Source organism: Sphaerodactylus townsendi, linkage group LG02 (genome assembly GCF_021028975.2).
Source record: "Sphaerodactylus townsendi isolate TG3544 linkage group LG02, MPM_Stown_v2.3, whole genome shotgun sequence".
Lineage (NCBI taxonomy): Eukaryota > Metazoa > Chordata > Lepidosauria > Squamata > Sphaerodactylidae > Sphaerodactylus > Sphaerodactylus townsendi.
Genome location: NC_059426.1, coordinates 70,967,077 through 70,993,446, shown reverse-complemented (window position 1 = coordinate 70,993,446; position 26,370 = coordinate 70,967,077). Strand labels below are relative to the sequence as shown.

The 26,370-nt window shown below is 42.1% G+C and overlaps 1 protein-coding gene across 1 annotated transcript in view; it reads right to left on the bottom strand.

Moving 5' to 3' along the window:
• Positions 1–26,082, bottom strand: part of ZDHHC5 (zinc finger DHHC-type palmitoyltransferase 5) — a 92,574-nt gene extending 66,492 nt beyond the window's left edge. Inside the window, exons 1-3 of the mRNA XM_048484708.1 lie at positions 25,658–26,082; positions 6,950–7,099; positions 5,681–5,869 (exon numbers count right to left, since the gene is read on the bottom strand). Of these exons, the coding sequence (XP_048340665.1) occupies positions 5,681–5,784 (104 nt within the window). The 5' untranslated portion in view covers positions 5,785–5,869; positions 6,950–7,099; positions 25,658–26,082. The remainder of the gene's footprint in view (positions 1–5,680; positions 5,870–6,949; positions 7,100–25,657) is intronic.
• Between the last annotated feature and the right edge of the window lie 288 nt (positions 26,083–26,370).

Below are 26,370 nucleotides of genomic sequence, written 5' to 3'. Positions count from 1 at the left end.
CACCTTCCCGAAACTCAACACTTCCCACATGCCTGGTTCTAAGTCTGTGGCTTGGGGTGGGGTGGGAGAAGGTTGGAAATGGGTGGGTTGGGATTGAAAAGGTAGAATAGAAAGACTTGAGGTAGGGAAAACTGGGAGTGTATTGGCGGGCCTAGTGGAGCAGCGGGTGCCAAGGAGTTGCTGCTCCCTCAGCCAGGCTGGGCTTTTGGGGGTTGTGTGAGGGTGAGGTGAACAGGGAGGGTGCTGATGGGCCCAGCAACCTTGCTCCTGGATCGGGGGAAGACAGGCAGGCGAGTGGATGGAATGTCAGGGGAAGGTAGGCAAGTGAGTTGATGGAATGTTACCCACCAATAGGCAAGCAGGACCAATGGGCAAGCAGGACTCATTGGTGGAGGGTTCGTCTTTGTGACATTCCATCCCTTAGCAAATTATATGTTAGGATTTCAAAACTGAAATATACAAGAAGTGTAAGATCTGATGGATTCTCCCAATATTTCTGTTTTTACTTTACAACAGGCCTGGTGGGCTCTAAGATGTAACAGAGGAGTGACACAATAGGATGGGTACATAGGGTTACATGGCAAACCGCCCTCTACCATTTTCTTGATCTAACACACACAAGCCACAAATTGAGGTTTGGGGAGATACATCCCAATTTTTCCAGAAGCCTACAATATACCATGAAGAGAGATATGCCTACGATTCAGTTCTATGCCTATTATTCAGGTACAGTTCTATGCCTATGATTCAGGTACAGACTAAATGAATACCTACTGGCTTGCCGAAGTTCTAAAGTTGAGCAACATACACTATATAACTACTGTTCTGCAGAACTTTGCTCAAAGGAGATTAAATTATCTTTGTGAAACAGGAAATATTTCTTACCTTGGTTAGCTTTTCTCTCAACACAGACAAGAAAACCCACTACTAATTATATTTAAGCTTAGTCACATAATCTTAACGCTTCTTCTAATTAAATCCATAAATTAAAATACTCTTCTTGGCCTGGGAACGTAATTCTTAGTCCAAGGACCTGATGAGCCAATCGGAAGTTATGCTTGTGCAATGTAACGATGCAATACAAGATTAACTTGAGTAATGAAATTGCAAAACTTCAAAAGGTAAACTCACATCGAATGAACACTAGTTTATGGTCAATTTCTCACCACAAGAAGAGAAATGTAATCAAACACTACTTCTTCATCCACTTGCATTTATTTTAGCCCCTGTATCAATGCTGTAACTCTTCCAGAAATACACATTTTAAAGTGAACGCCACATTTCATCACTGCAATAAAAACACACATGCATCCAAACCGTCCTGCAGGAAGAGGTTTGAAACAAGTATTGGCTTGGATTTGTACAAGAATTGAGATCTCTGCAATGTGTAGTCTGAGGTTTACCATATTATTTTCTCCCTGAAGGAGAAAATCGATGACACTAGTTCATAAAAGAGAAACAGTTTGGGAATATTTTAATTAAGTTTCTTCACCTATGGGTAAGGCAGGCATACATATAAAATGCAAATACTGTAACAGAAAAATGTAAGGCCGAATGAAACTGAGATAATTATGAAATTATTGAGAGCTATGTATTTTAATAGTATAACCAAATCAGTAATTTCTGAAATTATACAATTAATCTAAAAATGCAACCTTCATCTGTTTGTAACTATTAACATTATACCAGCAAGAATGAGTCTTTAAGTAGAAAACCATTATTTAAATCAAGCTGTACTGATTAGTGATTTAAATCATGATTTAAATCACAATTTGAATTGATTTGATTTAAATCAAATCCACCTTGCAGGAAAATTATACAATTCCCAGCAAGGCAAATAGTTTAGATATGCATGCTTATCAAGCAGCATAAGTTGGAACTGTCCGCAGAAAGAAGAGCTTCTCCTTACCCAACAGATGGTACAGGGCAACCAAGTTGTACCCTGAATATAAAAATTGGCTCAGCTAACTTTATTTTTTTCTCTCAAGGACATATCTGAAATAATGTATTATTGTTCATACTTCTACACCTGCACCTACACATCTGTGAAAATGCAGCTTATAAATAAGTCTATAAACATGAAGGCTAGACCTGAATCTTCCAAAACCATGGGAGACAGAATTCTGAAGTCTGCTTCTAAGGTAATGTTTAACCAAATACTACAGAGCAGAGAGAGACCACCGCAAATCATTTTGAATATTATTTAAATCATGAGACTTTGATCTTCAGATTTCATCTGAAACTGTAAATAGTAGGGTAGTCAATTTTAGCTGACCTACAAACATTGTATGTTCCAGTAAATGGCCATTTCAACAGATTTAAATTACAAACACAAAAACTAGTGTTTTAAATGTACAGACATTTCCCCTGCTTGTGTACAGTACTGCAATATACAATGGAGGAAAACCTCAGCTCCCTGATGCATGCTTGTTAAAGTGAGAATAAAGGCTTAAACATTAGTTGGGTAAGTATATTGTAGGATAAACTGTCCTTGTTAAAACTATCATGTGACTCATCCCCAATAATACATTTTAAAACTGATTCTGCTGCTAAACTTTTTCTTCCCTATGGACTTCCCTGCCTTGACCTTGCCTTGCCTTGCGCTGCTATCGCATCGCCTGCCTTGCCTTGCATACTTGCTTATCGCGACGCTATCGCGGTTTAGTATCAGAGATATTTCCTTTCACTGACTGCTTACATTCAGTGACAGAAACACTCTCCTGTACAACGAAGAAAATACTTCTAATAGCCATTGTGACAGTCAGGTGCATATTCTAGAGTAGACAAAGGTTGCTGATCAACACCAGTGATAGATGTCATATGCATAAATCAGAAAATCAGTTTTTCTGCACATAACCCTGAACACCCTTGCTCTGCAAAGAAAAGCTGAACAGGAGTTTTTAGTTTAGAAAAAGATGGAATGAGGAGTTTATAAAATTATAATGGTATAAAAAGAACAAAATGTGTTCCTCTCATTCTGGGTCTAATAACTTAAAGACAGTACATTTGGAGCAGGTGACTTAGAGTACCCACTTGATAAGTACAAGCCTGCATGACTTAAAAAAAAAACTGAGCAAGTTCACAGAGGAATAGATTAGCCACACTTTAGGTGAATAATAGAACCTCTTAATTAAAAAAGGCAATAAATCCAGTAATTGAGAATGAATTCTGCTTTTTGGCAATTTCAGAACAATTTCTACTAGTATAAATGTCTATTACTTGTCTAAATTCAACCAAGTACTCTGACCAATTGTCAGAACAGGAGCGCTACTGGTCAAAGGCCAATATTGAGCTAGTACATTATTCCAAACTACCGGTAGCTATGCTGCTCATAGACTCAGACAGAATAATTCTTTAGTGAAAGTCAACAGAATTCAATCAATTCCAAAGTAGATCTGCCCCACCACAAACAACTAACAAAAAGTGAAACTGGAGATGCCATCACTGAAAGTTAAACTGTAGAAACAGACTAGTAATATATCAGATCTTTGAACATAGTGTAGTGGCATTAGCATATGAACTGTTTCTGTAGTTTTCCCTTATAATTTGACTAATGGACATGAATGTAACAGAGATGTACTGAAATACTTGAAAAAAAATTTCCAAGTAAAGTTTTGAATATAACATTTAAACCACACTGAGTATGCTCTAGTGATTTCAGTTTAGTTTTAACTACCAGAAAAGCTTTTAAGATATTTATTCAACACGTAGAATGAAGTGCTTCAACTTTATTTTTTTTAATGGAATGCAAACCTGGTAGATCAGATCCAGAACCTTTTAAGGCATTGAAGATAATTCACTTTATAAGGAAAATGCACATCCTTGAGAATATCCAAGGAAAATAGGGGTAGGCCATTACTAGGTTTGTGAGCTTGCTAAGATATTTTGCTGTCCATTTTCAGAGAAAGAATGCCAGACACGTGGTCTGATCCAGTTAGGCAACTCTTGAAACAAATACTGAAAGATACGTCAATGATGATTTATTGAGACTACACAGTTTGCTTTTAGTCTAGAAATCAACTTTAATTTCTCTTCTACAGTAGCCCAAGCCTACAGTAGCTCTTCTATAATAATAGCCCAAGCCTCATCCATTTCTTACATGAAAGCATACCACAAACATTGGACTAGTTCAGCTCATTATGCTGTGGGTGTATCACCAGAAAATGACTAACGAGTAATACAGCAGAAGGAGTTTTCACTTCCATGCTAGAAGCTTGCCCTGTCTAGACAGGCAGTGGCTCCTTGTGCTGGCATAACAAGTAAATGGCTTGCCACTCCTAGTCTGAACTATGGAAAAGAATCCTCATTGCACTCCAGGTAGGAATGATACTTTTATCTACCTACAAATCTGTGGGAAGGCAAAGAGAATCCTCAGTATAAAGCACATAAAATGAAGACCCCTATGCAAGCTACAGTGGCCTCATCTCCCAGGATCAGCAAGAATCCTCATGTGGTTTTTCATCAATCCGCAATGTTAGGACAATCATTCTGTCAGCATAAACAGCTGCCATGAAAAAGGGCAAATCACCATTAGTTCATATTAGCATATTTGAACTAGAAATGGTATGAAGTTATTCAAGTTTGTGCATTAATATGTGAACATCAGCCAAATTCTACAGTTACAATAATTTAACAATGGTAATCAATGGCAAATACTCCAGAAAGCATTTCATTTATGGTTAATGCATTGCTAGCACCCAGATCCAGACGAAGACTTCTGTCTGAAATATAAAAACTATTTGTCTTCAAAGACCTTGAATGGCAACCAGGCAGTCAACAGTATTAACCAACCGACTTATAGATAAGAACCATTACACATTAAAAAACACCTTCACATGGAGTCCACAAGCTTCATGCAATCAAAAGAAACTAGTGATTTTGTACAACACTCCAACTATACGTTCCTTGTTAGTTTTTCTAATGCAATTTCATTTTAGAGCTGTCATATTGCACTTTTCTCGATTTCAGATTCTGAAGATTGCTAATATTTATAATAGGGAAATCCAGACAAGATCTTCAAACTCTTTTAATTATCTTACAGCTTCAGTTAAATTTTTATTAGTTAAGAAATCTCAGTGAAGTAAAGAAATCTCAGTGACCAATATTGTTTTCTGGTAGGTCTCCCAGTACAGGTTGTATCATTTCCTTTGGGCTACCCAAACCCAAAGTCACCATCTTGTCACAGACTCAGTGATGATGCTAAACATGAACTTCCTCAATAAACCCTACAGCATGAAATATTATGTTTTATATATATTACAATTAAGATTTCTCTTACATGAAATCTGTTACTTCCACAAATTAACTTTTTATATACAGGAATGGAAGTGTTCAGCCAGAAATGGAAGTGAATCTTGTCTGCTGAATGTGAATTAGATCTCATACTACCTCTTTAACTCATATGCAACATGCCTGCAGACTTCAGAACTAAACACAAATGCCCAAAATGGTACATTCTGAGCAGGTGAAATTATGTTTAATATCAGATTCCTCCCACTGTGATTTTATAATTATCTATTCTTTCAGCATGGGATTATGAAATATGAGCTCCCTACACCTTATTTTAACTGGCCAACCATCTCTGTAAAGACAACATAACATACTGAACATAACAGAATAAAACTGTGCTACTAGATATTCTCAACAACAGTCTTCAAGAATAGATACTGTGTTAACTCACGTAAAAGCGAAGAAGAGAGTGGTAGCTCCTACTAGGAAGATGGCAGCAGCTGATACTGGGACATACTTGCTGGGTTTGAATCTCTTTCCAGATGCTGCTGGCATGTTGGAGCTCTGGTGGGTGATCTGCCCTGCAGCATAGCCCAGGCTCAACTGAAGTCAGAATGGATACAAAAATGGGGAGAGGGACCTACAAAAAGGAAAGCATATGTGTGAGTGGGACATGTTTAATATAGTTACCCAGGTTACTGAAATTAACTGATTTAGCAGAATTTGAGCAGATTTACAGTGTAATCCAGATGGAGTTGGTATTGCCAATAGAATGAAACACAAAAGTACTTAGGATTGAAATGTCAATCAGTAGTCAAGAGAATTCTATACTAACTCCTAAGATTTCTAGGGAAGAAAGAAAATTTAAAAATATAAATATGTGCTCAGATGTAAAGTTCTAGAGACTAAAAATAGCTCATAAAAGTTAAAAGTTCTTGCACAATGCAAGCTTTGAAAGGAAGAAGCTTTTGGAGGTGGTCCTCTTCAGAAAGAGGTGGTCCTCTTCAACAAAGAGTTGAAAAATACAGCAACTAAAGCAGCTTGACTTTTTAAGAGCATAGAGGCAGGCTGAGCCGGGTAAAAATTCCAAAGAAGTTGATCAATAATGACACTAGGACTCCACCAGAATTTTTAAAAAGAAAAGCTCACGGTAGACTCCAGCTCAGATTTTGGAGGAAAGATTCTCCTTTTCCTTTTTAATATGACCTTAGAGCAAAGCAATGTATGCTGGTTGTTACTTAATGAAAAGTTATCCTGCCAGAAAATCTGCTAGTCTTGCACATACAACTTCTCTGCCCCACCCCCAAGTCTTCATCTCCTGTGGAAGGAGCACTCTCTCCGGATTCCACAAAAACTGGGCTGTCTGGCAGTGGCTGTTTAATTTTGCTTATTTCTCTCTTGACTGATAAATCTGGGTAACAGCTGGTACAAGGTTGAGCTGTAAATCCATTTCTTTCAAGGTGGAGTGGGGGTCCTGCTGAAGACCTAGTTCTATGTTTTAGTCATCCTACTTATTCCCTTATGAACAATGCCCCAAAGCTCTAAACAAGAATAGTTTCACCTTTGTTTAAAAAATACAGGCAATTACATTTCAATATACATCTTTAATTAATCAATTGTCTCTAGAGAAAGCCCAGCTGAAAAGAATTAGAAACAATCTCAGTTTTCCAATACTCTGTAAAAAATCTGAAATGCAATTGACAGTTTAAAAAATGCTGACCAGGCCCTCTGTTTCTGTGTCTTTAGTATGCTCCAAACTGATCCATGGCTAGGCTTCCTTCGCACAAGTAAAACCAATCCTTATTCATTGATATTTGCTTTAAAACTCTTTAAACGATTACAGCTCCTCATCTTGAGTTCCCCTTTTTACCTAGAAAAGAAAAAAAATTAAGTTAAGCATTTTCTGTCTGCAACATTCAAGAGAAACCACAATGTAGGAAAATTTCACACAGATCTGAGAGTTGAGTTTGGCTCCTACAGGAGAAGAACAGCCTTTGGGAGTCATGTCTTATTTAGTACAAAAAACAACACAGGAATGAACTTAATCCAATTAAGGGGGAAATTGAGAAACTTCATAAGCATACATTAACTCATTCAACTGGCTTCAATTTATCACAATAAAACTGAAGTTCAACCATCAACATGCCTGCCTTTAAACTAGGCACTTCAGAGCAAAGTGCACTCTCAACAAGTAAGCCTACCAAATAACTATGATTTGAAAGAATATGCATGTTACCTCAACAAAATCTCTGTTCTGACAGAATTTTGTAGTTGTCTATTGTAAAAAGCATTCAGGACTGGTGGATAAAATATTCAGCCCTGATGGACATTCACAGACAGATCAAACATACAATCCAGTGTATTCTCTATAAAATGTATACTGAAGGGCAATATCAACTGCTTTATAACATTTTAAAATAACATTTTAAAAAACCTTCCTTTCACATATATTGTTTTGCATGACAAAGTTATATATAGAATTCCATTCTGCATAAGGTAGATGCACGGCTCAATCAACAAGGCAAACAAGATGTGCTTGGGAGGGGCTTCTCTAAATTACCCAGGTCCTTCAAAGGTGATGAGTTCATGCAGAACTCTAAGGAGTAATTATATATAGATTTTGAAACAGAGGCAATTACAATTAACCTCAACCAATTTGGAAGTCTACACATATGACATGTCTATACATTACACTCTGCTTAAGACAGCACTTGAGCAACCTGAGTAATAGATTTTGGTAAACTAGTCCCTTGGAAGCAATGTTGACATAACAAAATTGCTGACTTCAAATTTAGATTATTTTACAAGTGGAAACCCACAAAGACTTACAGGAGGCACCTCATTTCCCCCTTCCCTACTATTTCCTCCTTCCTTTTCCTGAAAGCCCCCACAGCTTACCCCTCTTCCTCCCTTCCTTCTCCCAGCCCCCAACAGCCAACATGTCTTTATCTGCCTCTTTGTCTGAAGCTTTCCCCCCTCCCACCCCCACAGTATGTATGTATGTATGTATGTATGTATGTATGTATGTATGTATGTATGTACGTACGTATGTATGTATGTATGTATGTATGTATGCATTGTTTAGTTTTCTATACCGCCCTATCCCCGAAGGGCTCTGGGCGGTGTAGCTTCTATCTAGGACAGTGATGGCGAACCTTTTTGAGACCGAGCGCCCAAATTGCAACCCAAAACCCACTTATTTATCGCAAAGTGCCAATGCAGCAATTTAACCTGAATAACCCCCTCAAGCAGGGGCCAGCAAGTCCCCCATGTGCCACTCTGCGCCTCTCTAGCATCTCTGCTGCCTCTCCCCCCCCCCCGGGCAGCAGCCACCTGGAGCACAGGCACGAGGCCCGCCAGCCGAGTCCTCCCTGCTCGCTGAGGTGCATGCACATCAAGTCCAGTGGCCCTGGCCAGCCTAGATGTGTGTGGGGGGGAAGTCCCCCCCACATGACGAACTCTATGCACGTGTGCCCACAGAAAGGGCTCTGAGTGCCACCTCTGGCACCCGTGCCATAGGTTCGCCACCACTGATCTAGGAAAACTATGGCCCAGATGTGAGGGGGTGGCCATTGGGCCAGGTTCACTGACTTTAGAGACATCCCTTTAGGACTTTGGGGGAGGGGTGGCTCCTTACCTGCACCTGTATTCCCCTCCCCACACTATTTCCTCTCTCCCCTCCCCTGCTAATACTCACATCCTCTTCTGATTTGCCCTGTCCTTCTCAGCCATTCGCCAACCTACCTCTTCAGCTATATTTATTATTTATCTAATTCATTTATATCCCACCTTTCTCCACAATAGGGACCAAAGTAGTACATCATTCTCTTCTTTTTTATTCTCACAACCCTGTGAGGTAGGTTCAAGTTCTCCTTGAAGTTGTGGGAACCTCGCCGGCCACTGAGTCAATCTGATGCTTAAGTTACAGAACTCCTCTTATCTTTTTTGGGTTTTTAAATCTCCAATGTAATTATTTTAGATTTCAGATTTTTTGCAGACATGTGGCTTTTCTCAGGTTTGTCTTGTCCAATCACAGCTCCAATTGCTGGATTTAAGTATCTTCAGACTTGGCTGATTAATATGATATACAAAAAAGTTTCATTGAAAAACTAACCGATTACATAAATAAGCCCAGAAGCCAGTGAAATCATTATAATTCATGACAGACTAGACAGAGATTAAGTTTCACTGCTAAGCCTTATTATTGTTATAACAAATGTAGTCATTCTTGCCATGATCATTCTATACCTTCTTCTATTATTAGGAAATGTTATTACATTATCATAAATTAATAGTACTGTTTTCATGTTTAGTTGTACTTATGAACGTGACTTTTAGAAAAACCATATAGACCTAAAAAATGGGGAATTATGGCACAGAGACTCACCCTGAAAAAGTCAAAATTTTAGAATGATCAACAATACTTGGGCCATTTTATACCTCAATCTGTTTAAAATGCATAAGCAATCAATTTTTTCTGCTTTATTCAATTAAAAACCCGCACCAATTTGTTAGCACACCAATACATTGGCCTGTAACCAACCTCTGCACACAGCTAAGGATGGTATGATCTGCTGATGGAATGCTAACAGAACACCCCACCCTTAATTGCATGGGGTAGTTGGATTCAACTTAATACATTTGGTATCTCTGACTCACGATTCATTCAAAACCTGTATGTCTCCTTATATTCAACAACAACAAAAACAGTAGCATCTAAAAGACAACTAACATTTATTTCAATATGAGCTTTCATACAGCTAACTACTACTTCTGATAGGTAAGATCCATGGAGTAATTTATATCAAGCCTTCTCTGTAAGATTTCCCAGTATAACTTTCCCTTTATATATATATATAAAGAAATGAACTATGACTCAAAGGCTCATACTGAAATAAATGTTAATTTTAAGGTACTACTGGATTTTTATCTTGATGTGACAGACTAACATGGCTACTCCATTGCAACCATATATTTAACACTTGATTTTGAGTACTCTAAAGATAAAAGTTGTAAGGCTGAACACACTCAGACAAAGCTAACTTAAAAAAAGGAACTTCATTGATTTATGTCGCCTTAACTACAGGGTGCTGGAACTGAGGATTCTTGTCCTCAGTTCCAGTGTTTATTCTATTTACAAAAACAGGCAGCAACCAATCAACTTTTCCCCTCCCTTCAGCTCCTGGCCTCTCATTGGTTCTGAAGTTCCGATGGGATGTAGCTTCTCAGTTGGTTTTCCCGCTCTTTTTGGAAAAAGGTGGGAGCTGGTGCATGCTGGGAGTTGCAGTCCTGACAAAAGTCTAGAGTTCCAGTTACTACCGGTAACTTACTAGAAAATCCTGGAGGAAGGGACAATGGCTGGTAAAAGGGTCAGAATCATGTTCAGATCAAAACAATTTCCCAGGCCCAGGAAATACAGAAAAGGATAAAAGAGAAGGGGAGGAAAGACTCACAGGCTGGATCCAGTAATCTACCAACAGAAGGCACTTACAGATCTTTTCCTCATTCCCCATTGCCCCGGCAGTCCTTTCCAACACCATAACGATTTATCCCAGGGTCCTCAGACCTACAGAATAGTGATGTTGGGAGGCTGCAGTGATATGTGGAGGAAGTCATCCTATCTTGTCAATAGTTCTGCACTGATGCATGAAAGGGCTATTTCATCCCTGCCCCCTCTTCACTCCAGCCTTCTGTCTCATGAGGCTATTAGTCCACCTAGATTTCATCCCCTGGAAATAAATTTTACTGAGTTCTCAAAGAACTGCTGCAAGAGAGGGAGGATATAGGAAATATCTGCAGTCCTTGCATCCACAGATTGATGGATACAGCTCACTGCCTCTACAAAGTGATTTTTCTAAACATATATTTGAGATCTACTCATATTACCTGATTAGGAGGTTTGTGCTGTGGGTTTCAACAAAGCTTACATTTCCAAGAAAAACAGACCTGATCAACTGAAAACTGCGCTAACAGAAATGATTAACAGAATTGTGAGGTTAAATTATCTGTGAAAATAAAATAAGATAATTAAACTGTCTAACTAGGAAAGAGTTTGGTGCAGTTTAGGTATAAATTTCAATGTTTTGATAGCATGGTACAATTGGATCTACTAAAAACCAAGATATTGGTTATATGGATGAATCAAGCCTACATAAAGGTGAAAAATGAAAACGTCTATCTTGGATGAATTAACCTATGCAAACAATTCTACTGAAGAAGTAATCCTAGGTTTAAAAAATCTACCCCTAGTGTAGAAGGAATTAGCCAGCTGGATAAGATTTGCAAGACCAAGAGAAGTTGAAAAGAATATAAGGGATGGTACTACTGATTATCTACTATAGGTCTTCAACCTTTCACCAAAATGTATTATTTACCCACCAGACTGGGACCTACTAAACTGCAAACATGAAGAACCAAGTCATTTGACATAAGTAAAAAACCAGACTTCAGCACTTTCAAGGTCAGGGACATGAATAGCACATCAAAAGGAACAAGAAATATAAGCCAAGTACAGGAAAGTGTACTATCAGGAAGAAAAAGCTAATGGTCAGGGGCATGGATAAAATTCCTGAACTTCAGCTAGTGAAGCAGAGGTGGCAGTATACAATTACTAAAAAGAAAGCCAGTCTAATAAGTGTGTTACACTTTTCTCATTTCCTCTTAAGTAAAGTGAAAGAATGAGACCTTCAAGAAACATTAGTGTAATATTTGAACAACATTTGAAATAAATTCTTGTGGGCATCTCTGTATAAATATTTTAAATTAGGGTGAACAGCCATTAACATTTATACCCCATGGCTTTAATCAAAGCTTCTCTCAGTGTACAATCACGTGCCAAATAAATTGCTTTCTTGGCCCCTTACTACATATCTCACTGCTGCTTCTGACAGGTACATTAGAATAAACTGTGGTGAAATCATGAGGTACAATGCTGACAAACAATCAACCTATCAAAAATACTTCATACAAGCAATAAGAACTGAAGTAGGAGAGATTGTCAAACTTTGCAGTGTAATTCTATTAACAGAGGAATGAAGCAGGGCTATTAGACCAATTCTTATTCAACCTTTGCATAAAGACTAGTTCCAGGAAACACTGGGGTATTCCCCCGCAACCTCTGTATCACACAGAACAACCACACATGGCAACACACTCAACTACACAAGCTGACTGCTGAAACTTTACGGAACAATCAGTCAGAATGAATTGTTAAATGTAAATCACAGCAAGACCAAGATGATAGCTTTGGAGACTATTCTACTTAACAGAAATTGTTATTAGGGAGATAAAAGATTGAACAGGTTTGTTTGTTTGTTTGTTTGTTTATTTATTTATTTATTTATTACATTTTTATACTGCCCTCCCCCGGAGGGCTCAGGGCAGTGTACAACACTAACAGACAAACAATAGAACAAATAAAATTGAATTAAGACTTAAAATGCAGCAGCATTCAGCTATCGAACCCGATTTAAGATTAAGTTTAAAATAGATGGCATCCGACTATTAAAACTCCTCTTAAGAGAGGGACAGTGGGTCTAGAATGTTTCACAGCATGTTTGTTTGTTATGAGCACCCACATCAGCAGCCGGTCTCCCCGAAGGCCCGGTGGAAAAGCTCAGTCTTACAGGCCCTGCGGAACTCATTGAGGTCCCACAGGGCCCGGACAGCTGGAGGGAGAGCATTCCACCAGGCAGGGGCCAGGGCCGTAAAAGCCCTGGCCCTGGTGGAGGCCAGCCGCATCATAGAGGGGGCGGGGATCACCAGCAAATTGGCCTCCGCAGAATGCAGGGACCGACGTGGGACATATGGGGCCAGACAGTCTCGTAGGTACGAGGGTCCCAGGCCGCGCAAGGCCTTAAAGGTTAGAACCAATACCTTGAAGACAATCCGGAACTCAACTGGGAGCCAGTGCAGGCGACGTAGCATGGGCATAATATGATCTCTAAAGGCACCACCCGTGAGCAGACGTGCCGCTGTGTGCTGGACCAATTTTAATTTCTGGATCAGTCGCAAGGGAAGGCCCGCGTAGAGCAAGTTGCAATAGTCTAATCTGGAGGTGACCGTTGCACGGACCACTGTGGCCAGATCCGCCTGGGAGAGGAAGGGGGCCAGCCGCCGGGCCTGGCGAAGATGGAAAAATGCAACCCGGGTTGTATGGGCCACCTGGGTCTCCATTGAAAGAGACGAATCCAGGTGGACCCCCAGGCTGCGAACTGAGGGGGTCGGTGCCAATGAGACCCCCTCCCACACCGGCGGCTGAAAGTCCCCCGCCTCCCCCCCTTGGCCTAGCCAGAGGATCTCCGTCTTCGTTGGATTCAGCTTTAACCTGCTCTGCTTCAACCAACCAGCAACCGCCTCCAAACAATGCTGCAGAGGCGGTGACGGCTCCCCCCTCCATCGACAGAATGAGCTGGGTGTCATCAGCATACTGGTGACAGACCAGCCCAAAGCTCCGTACTAGCTGAGCAAGGGGTCGCATATAGATGTTAAATAACAGCGGGGACAACAGCGCTCCCTGAGGTACACCGCAATGAAGCGGGCACCCTCGGGAGGCCTTGTCCCCGCACCACACTTGCTGACCCCGGTCCCGGAGAAACGAGGCAATCCATTTAAGGACAGTGCCCCGCACCCCGGAAGCGGCCAGGCGGTGGGTCAAAAGTTTGTGATCGACCACATCAAACGCTGCGGTAAGATCCAATAATACCAGCAGCGCCGATCTGCCTCGGTCAAGCTGCATACGGAGTGTGTCTGTGACGGCGACGAGAACAGTCTCCGTCCCATGCCCAGCATGGAAGCCGGACTGGAAGGGATCGAAGGCCGATGTGTCCTCCAGAAAACCTTGAAGCTGCTCCAACACCACTCTCTCAATTACCTTCCCCAGAAATGAAAGATTCGAAACGGGGCGGTAATTGGCCGGATCACTAGGATCTAATGACAGTCTTTTTAAGAGTGGGCGGACCACTGCCTCCTTCAACCCACCAGGAAAGACTCCTTGCTCAAGGGAGCTATTGATGATATTCAACAGGTGGGGTCGCAACTCCTCTCGGCACGTTTTAATAAGCCAAGAGGGGCACGGATCCAGAGGACAGGTAGTAGGTCTAACAGCAGCCAAGGCTCTGTCAACAGCGGCTTCAGAGAGCAGGGAAAACTGGGCCAAACAAGGGCCAGAAGACGGCAAGGGAGCCTCCACTTCGCAAATTGTCTCCAAGGTGGCAGGAAGGTCCTGGCGGAGCAACGCAACTTTATCTGCGAAATAGCTCATAAATGCCTCACAGCTAATAGCCAATTGATCATTTTTTGAACCCTCCGATAATGAGGTAAGCGACTGAATAGTGCGAAACAGTTGCGCTGGGCGGGAGCTAGCAGATGCGAGAGAGGAGGAGAAGAATACTCTCTTCGCCTCCTTCATCGCCATCTCATAGGCCTTCATAAACGTCCTATAAGATGTTCGCGCAGCCTCGTCACGAGACTTCCTCCACACTCGCTCTAGCTGTCTAAGCTCCAGTTTCAGACAGTGTAGCTCCTCGGTGTACCAAGGAGCCAGCCGAGACCGGGGTCGTAGAGGGCGCCGGGGAGCAACAACCTCGATGGCATTAAAGAGGCGGGTATTCCAATCCGCCACTAGTCCATCGAGGGTGCTGGTGGGTTCAGGGTCCCATAGAGCATTCAGGAATCCAACCGGATCCATAAGTCTCCGCGGGCGAGCAAAAATCTGCTCGTCGCCTAGATGGGGGTGTTGTGGCATGTTCAATCGAACCTTCAGGGCATAGTGATCAGACCATGGCACTCTATCACAAGAGGATATGACCACATTTACACCTGACCCAAAGATCAAATCCAGAGTGTGACCGGCCTCGTGAGTGGGGCCAGAATTTACCAAGGAGAGGCCCAGCGTCGCCATGGATGACACCAGGTCCGCGGCTACCGCACATGAGGTGGCGTCGACATGGACGTTGAAGTCCCCCAAGACAATAAGTCTGGGGAACCGCAGCGCCCAGTTCGCCACCACCTCCAGCAGCCGCGTCAGGCCGTCCCCTGGGGCGCTAGGCGACCGGTACACCAGAAGGACAGCCAACCTCTCCGATGCCAACCACTCCAGGCTGACACACTCCATACCAGTGATCTCCGGGACAGGGATAGCTCTAAAAGGGATGGAATCACGGATGAACATCGCCACGCCTCCCCCCCGGCCCTGTGTTCGTGATCGGTGGAGACACGCGAAACCCGGTGGCGCGACCTCTCCTAAGGCGACGGTCTCGCCTTCTCGCACCCAGGTTTCGGTGACACATGCCAGGTCCATCTGCTGAACTCCGAGAAAATTATAGGGTTGTATCCTAAACATAAGCTCATGGAAGGCACTGGCAGAATCCAATTCTTTCTACCTTTCCCTAGCCAAGACTGCTTCCTGTGAGCCTTGAAAAGGCAATGCTGGGAGCTTCGAGACCTGCATGGCCAAACAGCATGGCCAGTGGCACTAAAGAAGAGGAAATGGGGAACTGAACATCTGCCCTCACCATGAATATTCATCTTTCTCAGTACTCCTGGATCTACAGCAGACACCCCAAGGAAATAGATGTACAGAGAATGTTACTTTGTGTGAATTTCTGGGCACTACTGCTTAAAAGGTTTTTTTGCACTACTGCAAAAGGTTTTGGGACTATTTTTCATTAGCTATCATTTTCCAAGATGGCAGATATAGCTATTTTGATATTTAAAATTTACCTGGAAGGCTCATCTTGATGCCAAAACATGCTTTTGGGGTCAATAAAGGCAAATGTAATTTTTTTCCCCTGTAGCCACCATTTTTCAGAATGGCAAAGCCTTTTTCACATTCTTGTAGGATGCTCATGCTGGTGTAACTATGTTTCTGGGAACAATAAAACCAAACATGCTGTTCTTTTTGTTGTAAAAAACAAAATAAAGTTGTTTAAAGGTCTGCAATATTTCAAGGGGACGGTAATTCAGAGAACTGTTATTTTTTAAATGTCTGTAATATTGGGACAAAATGTAGTATGAGAATTATTAAGATGCTAACTCCTACATGTATAGAAAAGTATTTATTCTGCTTCCTTTAAACACACTAGCAAAATATTAGAGTCAGTGTGATATTTATATAAAATGCTTACATATTTGCCTCTTTTTCTCAAACAAAAGTTACAGTCCTAATATGACCATACAACATAATATGCTATGCAACATTTTACAGTTCTTTTGATTCTTGCAGAAAAGAAAACAAAGCAATCCAGCCTTCTTGTGCCAGCATGCAATTAGATTTTGCAGCCACACTATGTCAGTAGTCCTCCAGTATGAATCTGAGACACTTTGCTGGTATCAAATGCCTAGAGAAAGTTTGTTCAATTTAGAAGATGCATACTATTCTTGAAAGCTACATAGAACTTAATTTCAAGGAAAATGAAAGAGTCCAATGAGCACGCAGCAGCAGGACTGTGAAGTGAGCAAATATCTGTCCTGAGACACAGCTTTCTGTTCAGATAAGTATTATTTCAGAACAAAACCTATCTGTAACAACTTGCCTACCAAATGATTCCTGAGCAGTCCCAAAAGGCAAATAGAATAATCATTGATGACAAAGTTATTACTGCAGATCTATACTTAAATAAGATTGAAGTTAAGAAACTCAGTAGCAGTACTGTGCACAGTAGAACTACTAAAATGTCAAAAGTTATTAATTTCATCTCAGTTTCTGAAGGAGCTAGCTAATGATAATAAAGTTGATCGTGAGAGAGGAGGCCTGAGATTTACAAGACGTTTAGACATTCCAGAGGCAACCCCTTCTCCTTATAATAGCTCTGATTATTACTCTCCCAGGGCAAATCAGAATCACCAATACTTTGGGAGATCAGAGTAGGTCAGTTGTCCCAACTAGGAGATGGAGACACAGCTACTGCCCAAAGCTTTCCAGTTCCCCATCTTAGCAAACTGGGCTCCAAACAGTTTTTTTTAAACTGGTGAGATTTATATCTGAGGCACAAATGTGTGATATCACACATTTACTCCCCCCACACCACCAACCTATGTTGTCTGGTGATTCACCTATGTAGGTCTCCAGTTTCTGGCTCACAAACAGCTGGTGTGGGAATGCAGGAAATCAACTTCTAATGGCATGCTATGCTTAGGGCAGGGGTCGGGAACCTTTTCCCCTCAAAGAGCCATTTGGCTCCCCCTCCCCTGCTCCCCCCCACCCCCCACTCGCTCGCTCGCCCCCCCTCCGCTCCCCCGCCCACTTGCTCGCTCGCGCCCCCCCGCCCGCTCACACACCCCACGCCTGCAGGGCAGGCATAGATGGGCCCGGCGGCTCGGCCCTGCTCCGCGCAGGGCGGGTTGAAGAGGGGCCCGGCGGCTCGGCCTTGCCGGCCGCCAGGCGATTGATGCGCCCGCCCTGCTCCGCGCAGGGTGGGTGAAGAGGGGCCCAGCGGCTCGGCCAGGCCGGCCGCCGGGCGATTGATCCGCCCGCCCTGCTCCGCGCAGGGCCGGTCGAAGAGGGGCCCGGCGGCTCGGCCTTGCCGGCCGCCAGGCGATTGATGCGCCCGCCCTGCTCCGCGCAGGGCGGGTGAAGAGGGGCCCGGCGGCTCGGCCAGGCCGGCCGCCGGGCGATTGATGCGCCCGCCCTGCTCCGCGCAGGGCGGGTGAAGAGGGGCTCGGCCTTGCCGGCCGCCGGGCGATTGATGCGCCCGCCCTGCTCCGCGCAGGGCGGGTGAAGAGGGGGCCCGCGGCTCGGCTCCTGGAGCCGCAGAACAGCGGCGGAAGAGCCGCATGCGGCTCGCGAGCCGCGGGTTCCCGACCCCTGGCTTAGGGGATTCTACTGCAAAACATGCCCATGTTGCTTGAATCTCTGCTTCCAGTTTATGTCATTACCAATCCTTAAATATATTTTTCTTCCAATCCCATGACTGCTGAATTTCTTTAGGAGTTCCTTTAGGAGTCTCTGAGCTTCTTTGTTAAAATAAATAATATAAATAATATAAATAATATAAATAATATAAATAAATAAATAAATAAATAAATAATCACCCTGCTTCAAGCTATATGGCGTATAAATACAGTAAGTAATTACAAATACATGCTTGTTGGAGCCTTGTATTTATTAAAACATTTATATTCAGCCTTTTCTTACAACATAGAGCTTTCTAAAAATTAGGAGTTAGGAACTAATAGGCAAGTAATCCCCCATCTAAAAAAAATTAGTGCCATGTTAGTAAATGTATTAATTATACAGTTAAGTTTATTCTTGCCAAGGCCCAGATTGCTCTCTGGAATAGGGAAATACCCATGTTGTTAACATAATCACCTCTATGTGCTCTCCCCAGATAGAGCCAAGGAGCCTCTTTGGTTTACAGGGGGAACTGAAGGGAACGAAACTAGAGGGACAATGGCTAGAGCATTGTAGGCAGAAAACTGAAAGCAAGGCTGACCAAGCACAGCACAAATTCCATATCAGACCCTATTTTGTAGTGGTGTTGGCAGCTAAAAGGCAATGTTTCTTCATCACCACTGTGTCTGCAGTGGAGCTGTTCTGTGGGCTCTTACATCACAGCTCAAAGGAATTTGGGCTCTGACTACACAAAAGCCCACTGTGATCAATTTGTTAATTATTTTTTCATTCAAAATTGCTTATATCCTCAGTTAGATGCTAGTTATGATACACCTTTGGCATCTCTGCTTGTCCAATTTACGTGGATACCATTCAGGTTGTGGTGCTCAAGAACGTGAACAAGGTCCTTATTGATTGAAGAGGTGAGACCTACCAACAATGCTCTCATCGCGTGGCCTTCCTGGCCGATAAAACCTACCAGAGCGGAGCTGTCTGAATGGGTAAAGCAGGGGTCCCCAAACTACGGCCCGGGGGCCAAATGTGGCCCCCTGAAGGCATTTATCCGACCCGCCAGGCATGGCGGCGATGGCTCCATTCATGTGCAGTGGGGGCTCGAGGGAGAGGAGGAACCGGCCCCAACGGCTGTTGATTGCAATTACATAATGGCACCCCCAAATCTCCATGAATTTTCTGACCCAGAGTTGGAAACCTTACACATGGCAACTCCTCCTCCGCCCTTCCCTCTCGGCTACTCCATGTGTTGCTCTCAGGCTTTCTGTTGCGCCTCACTCCCATTGGCATCAGCCAGGCTGGTGAATCGCTCGCTGGCTGCTAGGGAGGAAGAACCCAGGAAGATACCTAATCCTGGGTTAGATGGAATGCTTCACTGGGAAAGTTCTGCTTTTTTTTACAGGGGAAGGTATTTCACAGCCTCCCCAACAATATTTGGAGCCCACCCTGTACTTGACATACTTTGGTCACTGTTCTAAAAATAGACCATGACAGAAAGGCTGAAAGGTGAAATCAAACATTTTACAATCATTTGTGCATAGGAATTTGTTTATAGTTTTTTTTTAGTCTGGCCCTCCAACAGTCTGAGGGACAGTGAACTGGCCCCCTGTTTAAAAAGTTTGGGGACCCCTGGGGTAAAGGGTAAATGCTTCCTTGATGGGGGTTGTACCACCTGTGTTCAAGGAGACAGTCCATTAGACTCATTTTGAATAAGAAAATTGTAAACCCTATTATACTGGAGAACTTCTGGCCACTCTCCAGTCCTCCAGTCTTGGGCAAGGTGCTAGAGCAGGTGATTGATTTTCAGTTCCAGGGGCTCTTGATAAGGAGAAGTTTTGCCCTGCTTCGTGGATCAATCTAGACACAGTGATCCATGCCTTAGTTACATACAGACTGGAATATCTCAATGTGCTGTATTTGGGAAAGTTCGGAAGTTGCTACTAATTAAGATTGTCATGGCTAGACTGCTGCTCACTGCCAGACATCAGGAACATTTAGCCCCGATATTACAGGAATAACAGTGTCTTCTGATCAATTGCCAATCCTGATTCAGGATGCTGGCTTTAACTGTTAAAGCCCAGGGTATTTGAAGGAATTTCCTCTCCCTACGTTCTTGCCCATGTACTAAAATCATATAGAGAGGCCTTCTTGACTGTTCCATTGACCGGAGAAACTTCTCTGGTGGGTACATGAGACAAGGCCTTTTCAGTGATTATACCACAACTATGGAACAATTTCCCAAAGGGGATGCGCCTGGGTCATTCATTCTTGATCTTTAGCAGACAGCTGAAGATGATTTTATTTATGGTAACATTCAATTAATTTTAGTTCTTCATGGTCTTTACTTTTAAATTATTGATTTATACAGAGGCTTTATGTATTTTACTGAGTTTTATTACCATTTCAACTGTAAACTGCCTTCAGACTCTGTAGGCAACAAATGTTTTGAGTAATCAAAAATTACTTAATTCTAAAGATTAATTGAAGTTTGAGGTAAATGCTCAGATTACAGGGACTTCTTACTATGCAAAAGTGATTTAAAATTGTGATGTTGTCACACTGAATAGTTCTTCAGATGCACTCTGAATAAAATGATTTAGTTTAGGCTCAATTTATACCCCTACCCTTTTGCCTAACGGAAACTCGAGACAAGTTAAACTCTATAAGATCTTTTGCAACATAGACTAAATAACATACTTAGTTTCTCTGTAAAGAATGCTTTTAATCTGCAGTTACACATCTTTGTTAAATACTACTCATATCTGAAATAGGCCAATTGCTTCTCCAGCTGTTTCTTGATAAAGTTTTTAAATTTCCATCTTTAACGATAATCTGCTCTTTAAATTCATTACTCTGTAATCTAGGTGTAAACTGATAAAACAGGCAGAGTCTATGCTTACCAGATGCCTCACTAGTTGCTCTTTCTAAGACCAATTTTCCCAAAGCAGTATCTTTTTTGTATCTAAAAATTATCTCACTACTGCATATCAAATTTGCTCTAAAACTGTTAAGTGGTTGGCCCAATGCCGAATGACTAAAAATTACAAAGAAAACTAGCAATCCAGAATACAAATTATTTTGTTAAAAAAATTCAATGGAGATGTCAGAGAAGTAACAACACTGAAAAAAGACATACCTCCTACTCATTACACCAACATGTATCCCTTATGTACAACAGTGGCAACCTCAGTATCACTATCTCTGATAAAACAACTTCAACTGAATACTGTCCAGGCAATGGGAAAATCTATTTCCAAAATATTTCACTTTAAAAACTTCAAATCAGAAACTTGCAGGGCTATCCTAAACGGAATTATAGTCCTCTGACTCCACTGACTTCAAGCGTGTAATGCTTTCTGGAATTACACTGTTAGCTTCTTTTCACTTTCAGAATCTTAATGTTTCTCTAGGAAGTGGTAAATATAATAGTTGGTCAGTAAAAATACTCGCTTTTATTATTTCCCTGTTAAATGGAAAGGCTAATCTGACCACAAAATTCAAATTCACTGGATTGGTAATAATGCCTATTTCAAGTACGGTAACTATGCTGGAGTCTACTCTTATTTAAAACATAGGCAATCACTAAATACCTGTAATTATCTACCATATTAATTAATGCATGCCAAAACTAAGGATAGTTGGTGCACAAATGTTAAACATATGAACAGGAATTCAGAGTAACTTTTTGAAAATGTTGCTGATAAAAATGGAGCTCCTATTCAGTTAAGAACTATACGCAGCTGTTCCGCTTAAACTGGCCTTCAATGATCACCCTGGTGTCATCCTGAAATCAAGCTGATTTACCTTATAGTCAGCATGGGATGTGAGAGGAGTTTCATTATTCTACAATCTGTTCTTCCAATCTGACTGTAACATTCATTTCCAGCTCCTCCTCTTATCTTATCTATCCCTTATCATTCTCCACTGTTGACTATGAAGAATTTAAATCAGAAAAGTTGTTAATCCCCACACTTCCCATAAGTAACTTGCTCTAATCAAGCAATAAACATATTTTCCAGACTTTTACCTCAACCCCTGCAACCCATTCCCAAACCCACTTTTCTAAGGCTACCCATATCAACAGAAACTTCCTTCCCTCCATCCCGACGTTCGTTCTCTTTAGCTTTCCTTTTTAACAAGACAGCCCTTCATACTTCCTTATTGACACTGTTGTTGCGTTCCACAACTTTCTGAGTCCATTTTAAAAATGTATTCCAGGGGTGGTTTCATAGGCCTCCCCCCTCTCTGTTTGCAGGACCATTCTGTGTTACTTCCACATATTACTCAAGGAGCAGCCAATTTTCAAATCTATTCACTTGGTCATTCCATAACACATCTCTCTCAGATGAACCTGAGCAGTATCATCAATCTATTGGTATCTACATTTCCACTCCAATGTACTGTCTGCCATCACATTTCATTCATTGGTTATGTGAAAGCTGTTCTTATCCAATAACTGCACTCCTGGCTTCAAATTCCTATGCCCCTGAAATTCATACCTTCATTACTCTTGAAAAAGTCTATGCTCCTCAATTTGTCATCCTGAACTATGCCACGCTTCCCACTCCAAAACATATTAGCAATTGATCCCCTCAAAAGGCTAGATCCTCCTCATACTCAATGTCCCACAAAGGATGTCAAACAGTGCCACATGTACACTAGGAAGAAATCAGTTGACAGTTCATGTGTTACATGGGGAAACTTTGAAGCAATTATATATGGAAAACAGCTCTCCCCAGCAGTAACTCTAGGAGGGCAGAGTTCTGTGGCACTAACGTAAGTGCAAAACTGGATTAAAATGTTATAGTTTGGCAGAGTTTACTAATTCATATGTTTATAAATATTGCAAAATTCTGAAGAGTTTCTTTAAAGCCGACTGTCTGTTTTCAGGCAGTAATCTAATATCTTCTTTTCATATAATTTGGGAATGTAAGGTATAAAAAGGGCAACTACTACCCTGTTTCCCTGAAAATAAGACATCCTCTGAAAATACGATGTAGTAGAGGTTTTGCTGAAGTGCTAAATATAAAGCATCCCCCGAAAGCAAGACATAGCAAAGTTTTTGTTTGGAAGCATGCCCGTTGAACAGAACACCAGAGCATGCAGCTGTGGAGCGGAAAAATAAGACATCCCTAAAAATAAGACATAGTGCATCTTTGGGAGCAAAAATTAATATAAGACACTGTCTTATTTTCGGGGAAACACGGCACTATCTTGAACCCACACAAGGAGAAGGCAGCGAGTATCCTATGTGCTATTTCCCCAATTAAAGTGATTTTGCTTATCAACCCTACTTCCCCCACTTATCAACTAATCACATTAAGTAAAGATTGCAGACAGAGTCCATATCACTATACAATCTACTTACTATTTTAAAAAGACTCCCACATTCTGGGGTTTTCAAATTTCTTCATGTTTCTTTCTACTGCTGTATTTAAAATACCCCTAACTGTCCTTGTTTGAACAGATGCCATTTTCTTCCCCATCAAAAGGGCAAGTTTCTCATTAAGGGACATATAATTTTCATAGGGAAAAAATTAACTTATCACCAAATAACTTTTAACTGCTGTCTTGCCTAGGTGAACTAGGTTCACTTAAACATACCATCTCCAGAACAACTGCAAGTATGTTTTCTTTAAACAAACTATAATCCATTTCTACAATATTATACTGACAATGCAAGTTTGAACAGAGACCTTTTTTACAGAATGGATAAACAAGTCAGTACTGTGGCCAAGAGTGCCTTATTTCAGTTACATCTAGTTAACAAGTTGGTCCCTAACTAAGATCCTCTGGATTTCACTACACTGCTCCATGCCCCTACAACCTTAAATTGGACTACTGTAATGCATTCTAGGCAGGACTGTCTTTGAAGATTTCCCTGACACTTGAATTGGTGGAAATTGCAGCAGTGAGATTTCTTTCAGAGGCCAGCTGCTCCTAACATATCACTACAGTGCTTTGTCACTTACCCTAGTTATCAATTTGCTCCCAGGGCATCAAAAGCAGAATATGCTGCATTATTACGGCGGCACTGCTTCTCTTCCATAATTCAGGACCATGTAACAGATTTAGTATCAGTGAAGCAGGAAAGAATAAGGGGGAGGGAGAACACATGGGACAAGAGTTTCAACTGTCATGCAGAGGACAGAAAAAGCACCATACACTGCAGAAATAAAAACAGGAGTAAGGGATACAACGAAACTTGAGAGATGAGAAGGGTCAAGGGATGGAGATACAGGGAAAGGAAACAAAGTAAGTATTGTATATAAGGGAGGTAGCAGACATTCATGAATATGTTTAAAAAGAAGGGTTAACAGATGTAGCAGTGAAGACTGAATACCAATTGTAAGAACTGAGTAAAGGAAAATTTGTAGTTGATAAGAGTCATTGACCCTGAAAGGGATGCATATCTATTTTAAAACCCTGTTCTCTTCTTGTTTAGGAGCTACAGGAAGAAGAGAGACATGCACCTCTAACTCCTTAAGAGTCTGTTCACGTGATCTTTACCAGACAAGGGTGTGTTCATCTGTCACCAAGGTGCCTATGCATACCAGAAAAGATTTATTTTCTGAAAAGCAGAGCAAAGAACAATGCAGACTTTCTGCATGAAAATATGAAGTGCATTTACTACTGGACATTCAATTTGTGCAACTGATAAAGAAAGAGAGGCATACCCACATGGATAATGATTCTTTGCTGATTTTTCTCCCCCATGCAGTGTAAATGAACTGAGAAGGAAGCTTAGCAAGTGCAAAGTGTGTGTGAGACGGTGTGTAAGATTTAGTATTTAAAAAGTTAGCCAATTAATTTAAGTATGCTGCCCTACTAGTACTTTTATATCCTTAATCTCTCTGCATTTTAACCAAACACTTCAATTGTTTTGCTGGGGATTACCTACATCATCATAAAAAATAAGCAATGCTATCTGCATTTTACAGTAGAAACTGTGATCACAGTCAGAAACAGAAACCTAGATTTCTCCACTTTCACCTAAGTTCCTAGACCTTACCAATCAATGTCACATGTCTGAGCCTAACCCAAAACTACAGTCACAACTATATAGGCACTAGCTACTCCTTTAGAACACCTTTAAGTAGGTTACCGTCTTGCCAAGTGGCTAGTTTAATTAAACAGAAAAGACGAGTGGGGAGGACAGAGAAACGTGATTCGGAAAAAAAAGTAACTTGCCCAAACCGAAACCAAAGGAGATACTTTGCAACTCAAAGTACTCCGCAATTAAAGGCTTGAGGGCTGGAAACCAACCTGAGTGTCACAAAGAGATAACGAACAGTAGGGGGGGACAGCGGGTGTCCCGTCCGCACGAAAGGCCCAGAGGGGTGGGTGAGGTGGAAGTTACTCTCGCGACCCGTCCATGACGGGGAAGGAGAGCAGATATAAAAGCAGGGGGAGCGCCCACACTCTCCTTCCTTTTCTGCCGCTGCCTCCACCTATTGCCCCGGCAAAAGACAGACCGCCGTTGGGCCTCTACTCCGACATCGGGTGACCTCCGTGCCCACGGCCGCTTCATCCTGAGGTAAAGGTGAGCCTGCCCCTCCCTTCAGACCCTGAAGTGCTACTCACCAGCCAACACCGTCCTCCTCGGCTTCGACTGTCGCTGCCGTACCCGATATCCTCCCCGTGCGGCAAGAGACTCGGTCGCTCCCTCGCGCGGCCCAACCACAGAGCAGGAGAAGCCGTACAACCAGCAACCGAGGCGCGCGCGCGCGCGCACCCACAGCCGCCGCCGGTTGGTCAGGTCTCCGCCCGCCGGCGCGCTCCCCCGCACGCACGCTCCGCACACACTTCCCCCTCCTCCCCGCCCTCTTCTCACAGTCGGAATTGTAGTCGCGCTCCCGCAGCCTTGCCAGAGAACTGATAAAGTCAATGAGGGGAAGCTATTCGCTCGCGTATAAGGGGAGGAGCCACACCTCTACGAATCGTGATTGAGAAGAAAAGAGGCGCAGAAGTAATAGCAACAGCAGGAAGGTAGCTGTATGCGCATGCGTCTGTATATTCTCGTGGTTTGTAGAGAACCTGTACCAATGGAGTTAAGAAATGGGCAGGGTCGAAGAATACATAATGAGCATGCGCAAACTATCATTTGGCGTGTTAGTTCTTCGTGATCCCGAGTTTAGCGTGCTTATTTGTACGCTGAGGCTACGCTTGGCAAGTTGATATCCAATCGTTTGTTAGCTTTCCCCTGACGTAATAAATCTGCGCTGCCATTGATTGAAGAGAGAATTGGCTGACGTTAAAATGGGTTTGCTTATTGTTAATGTAGGGTTGTACGCTCT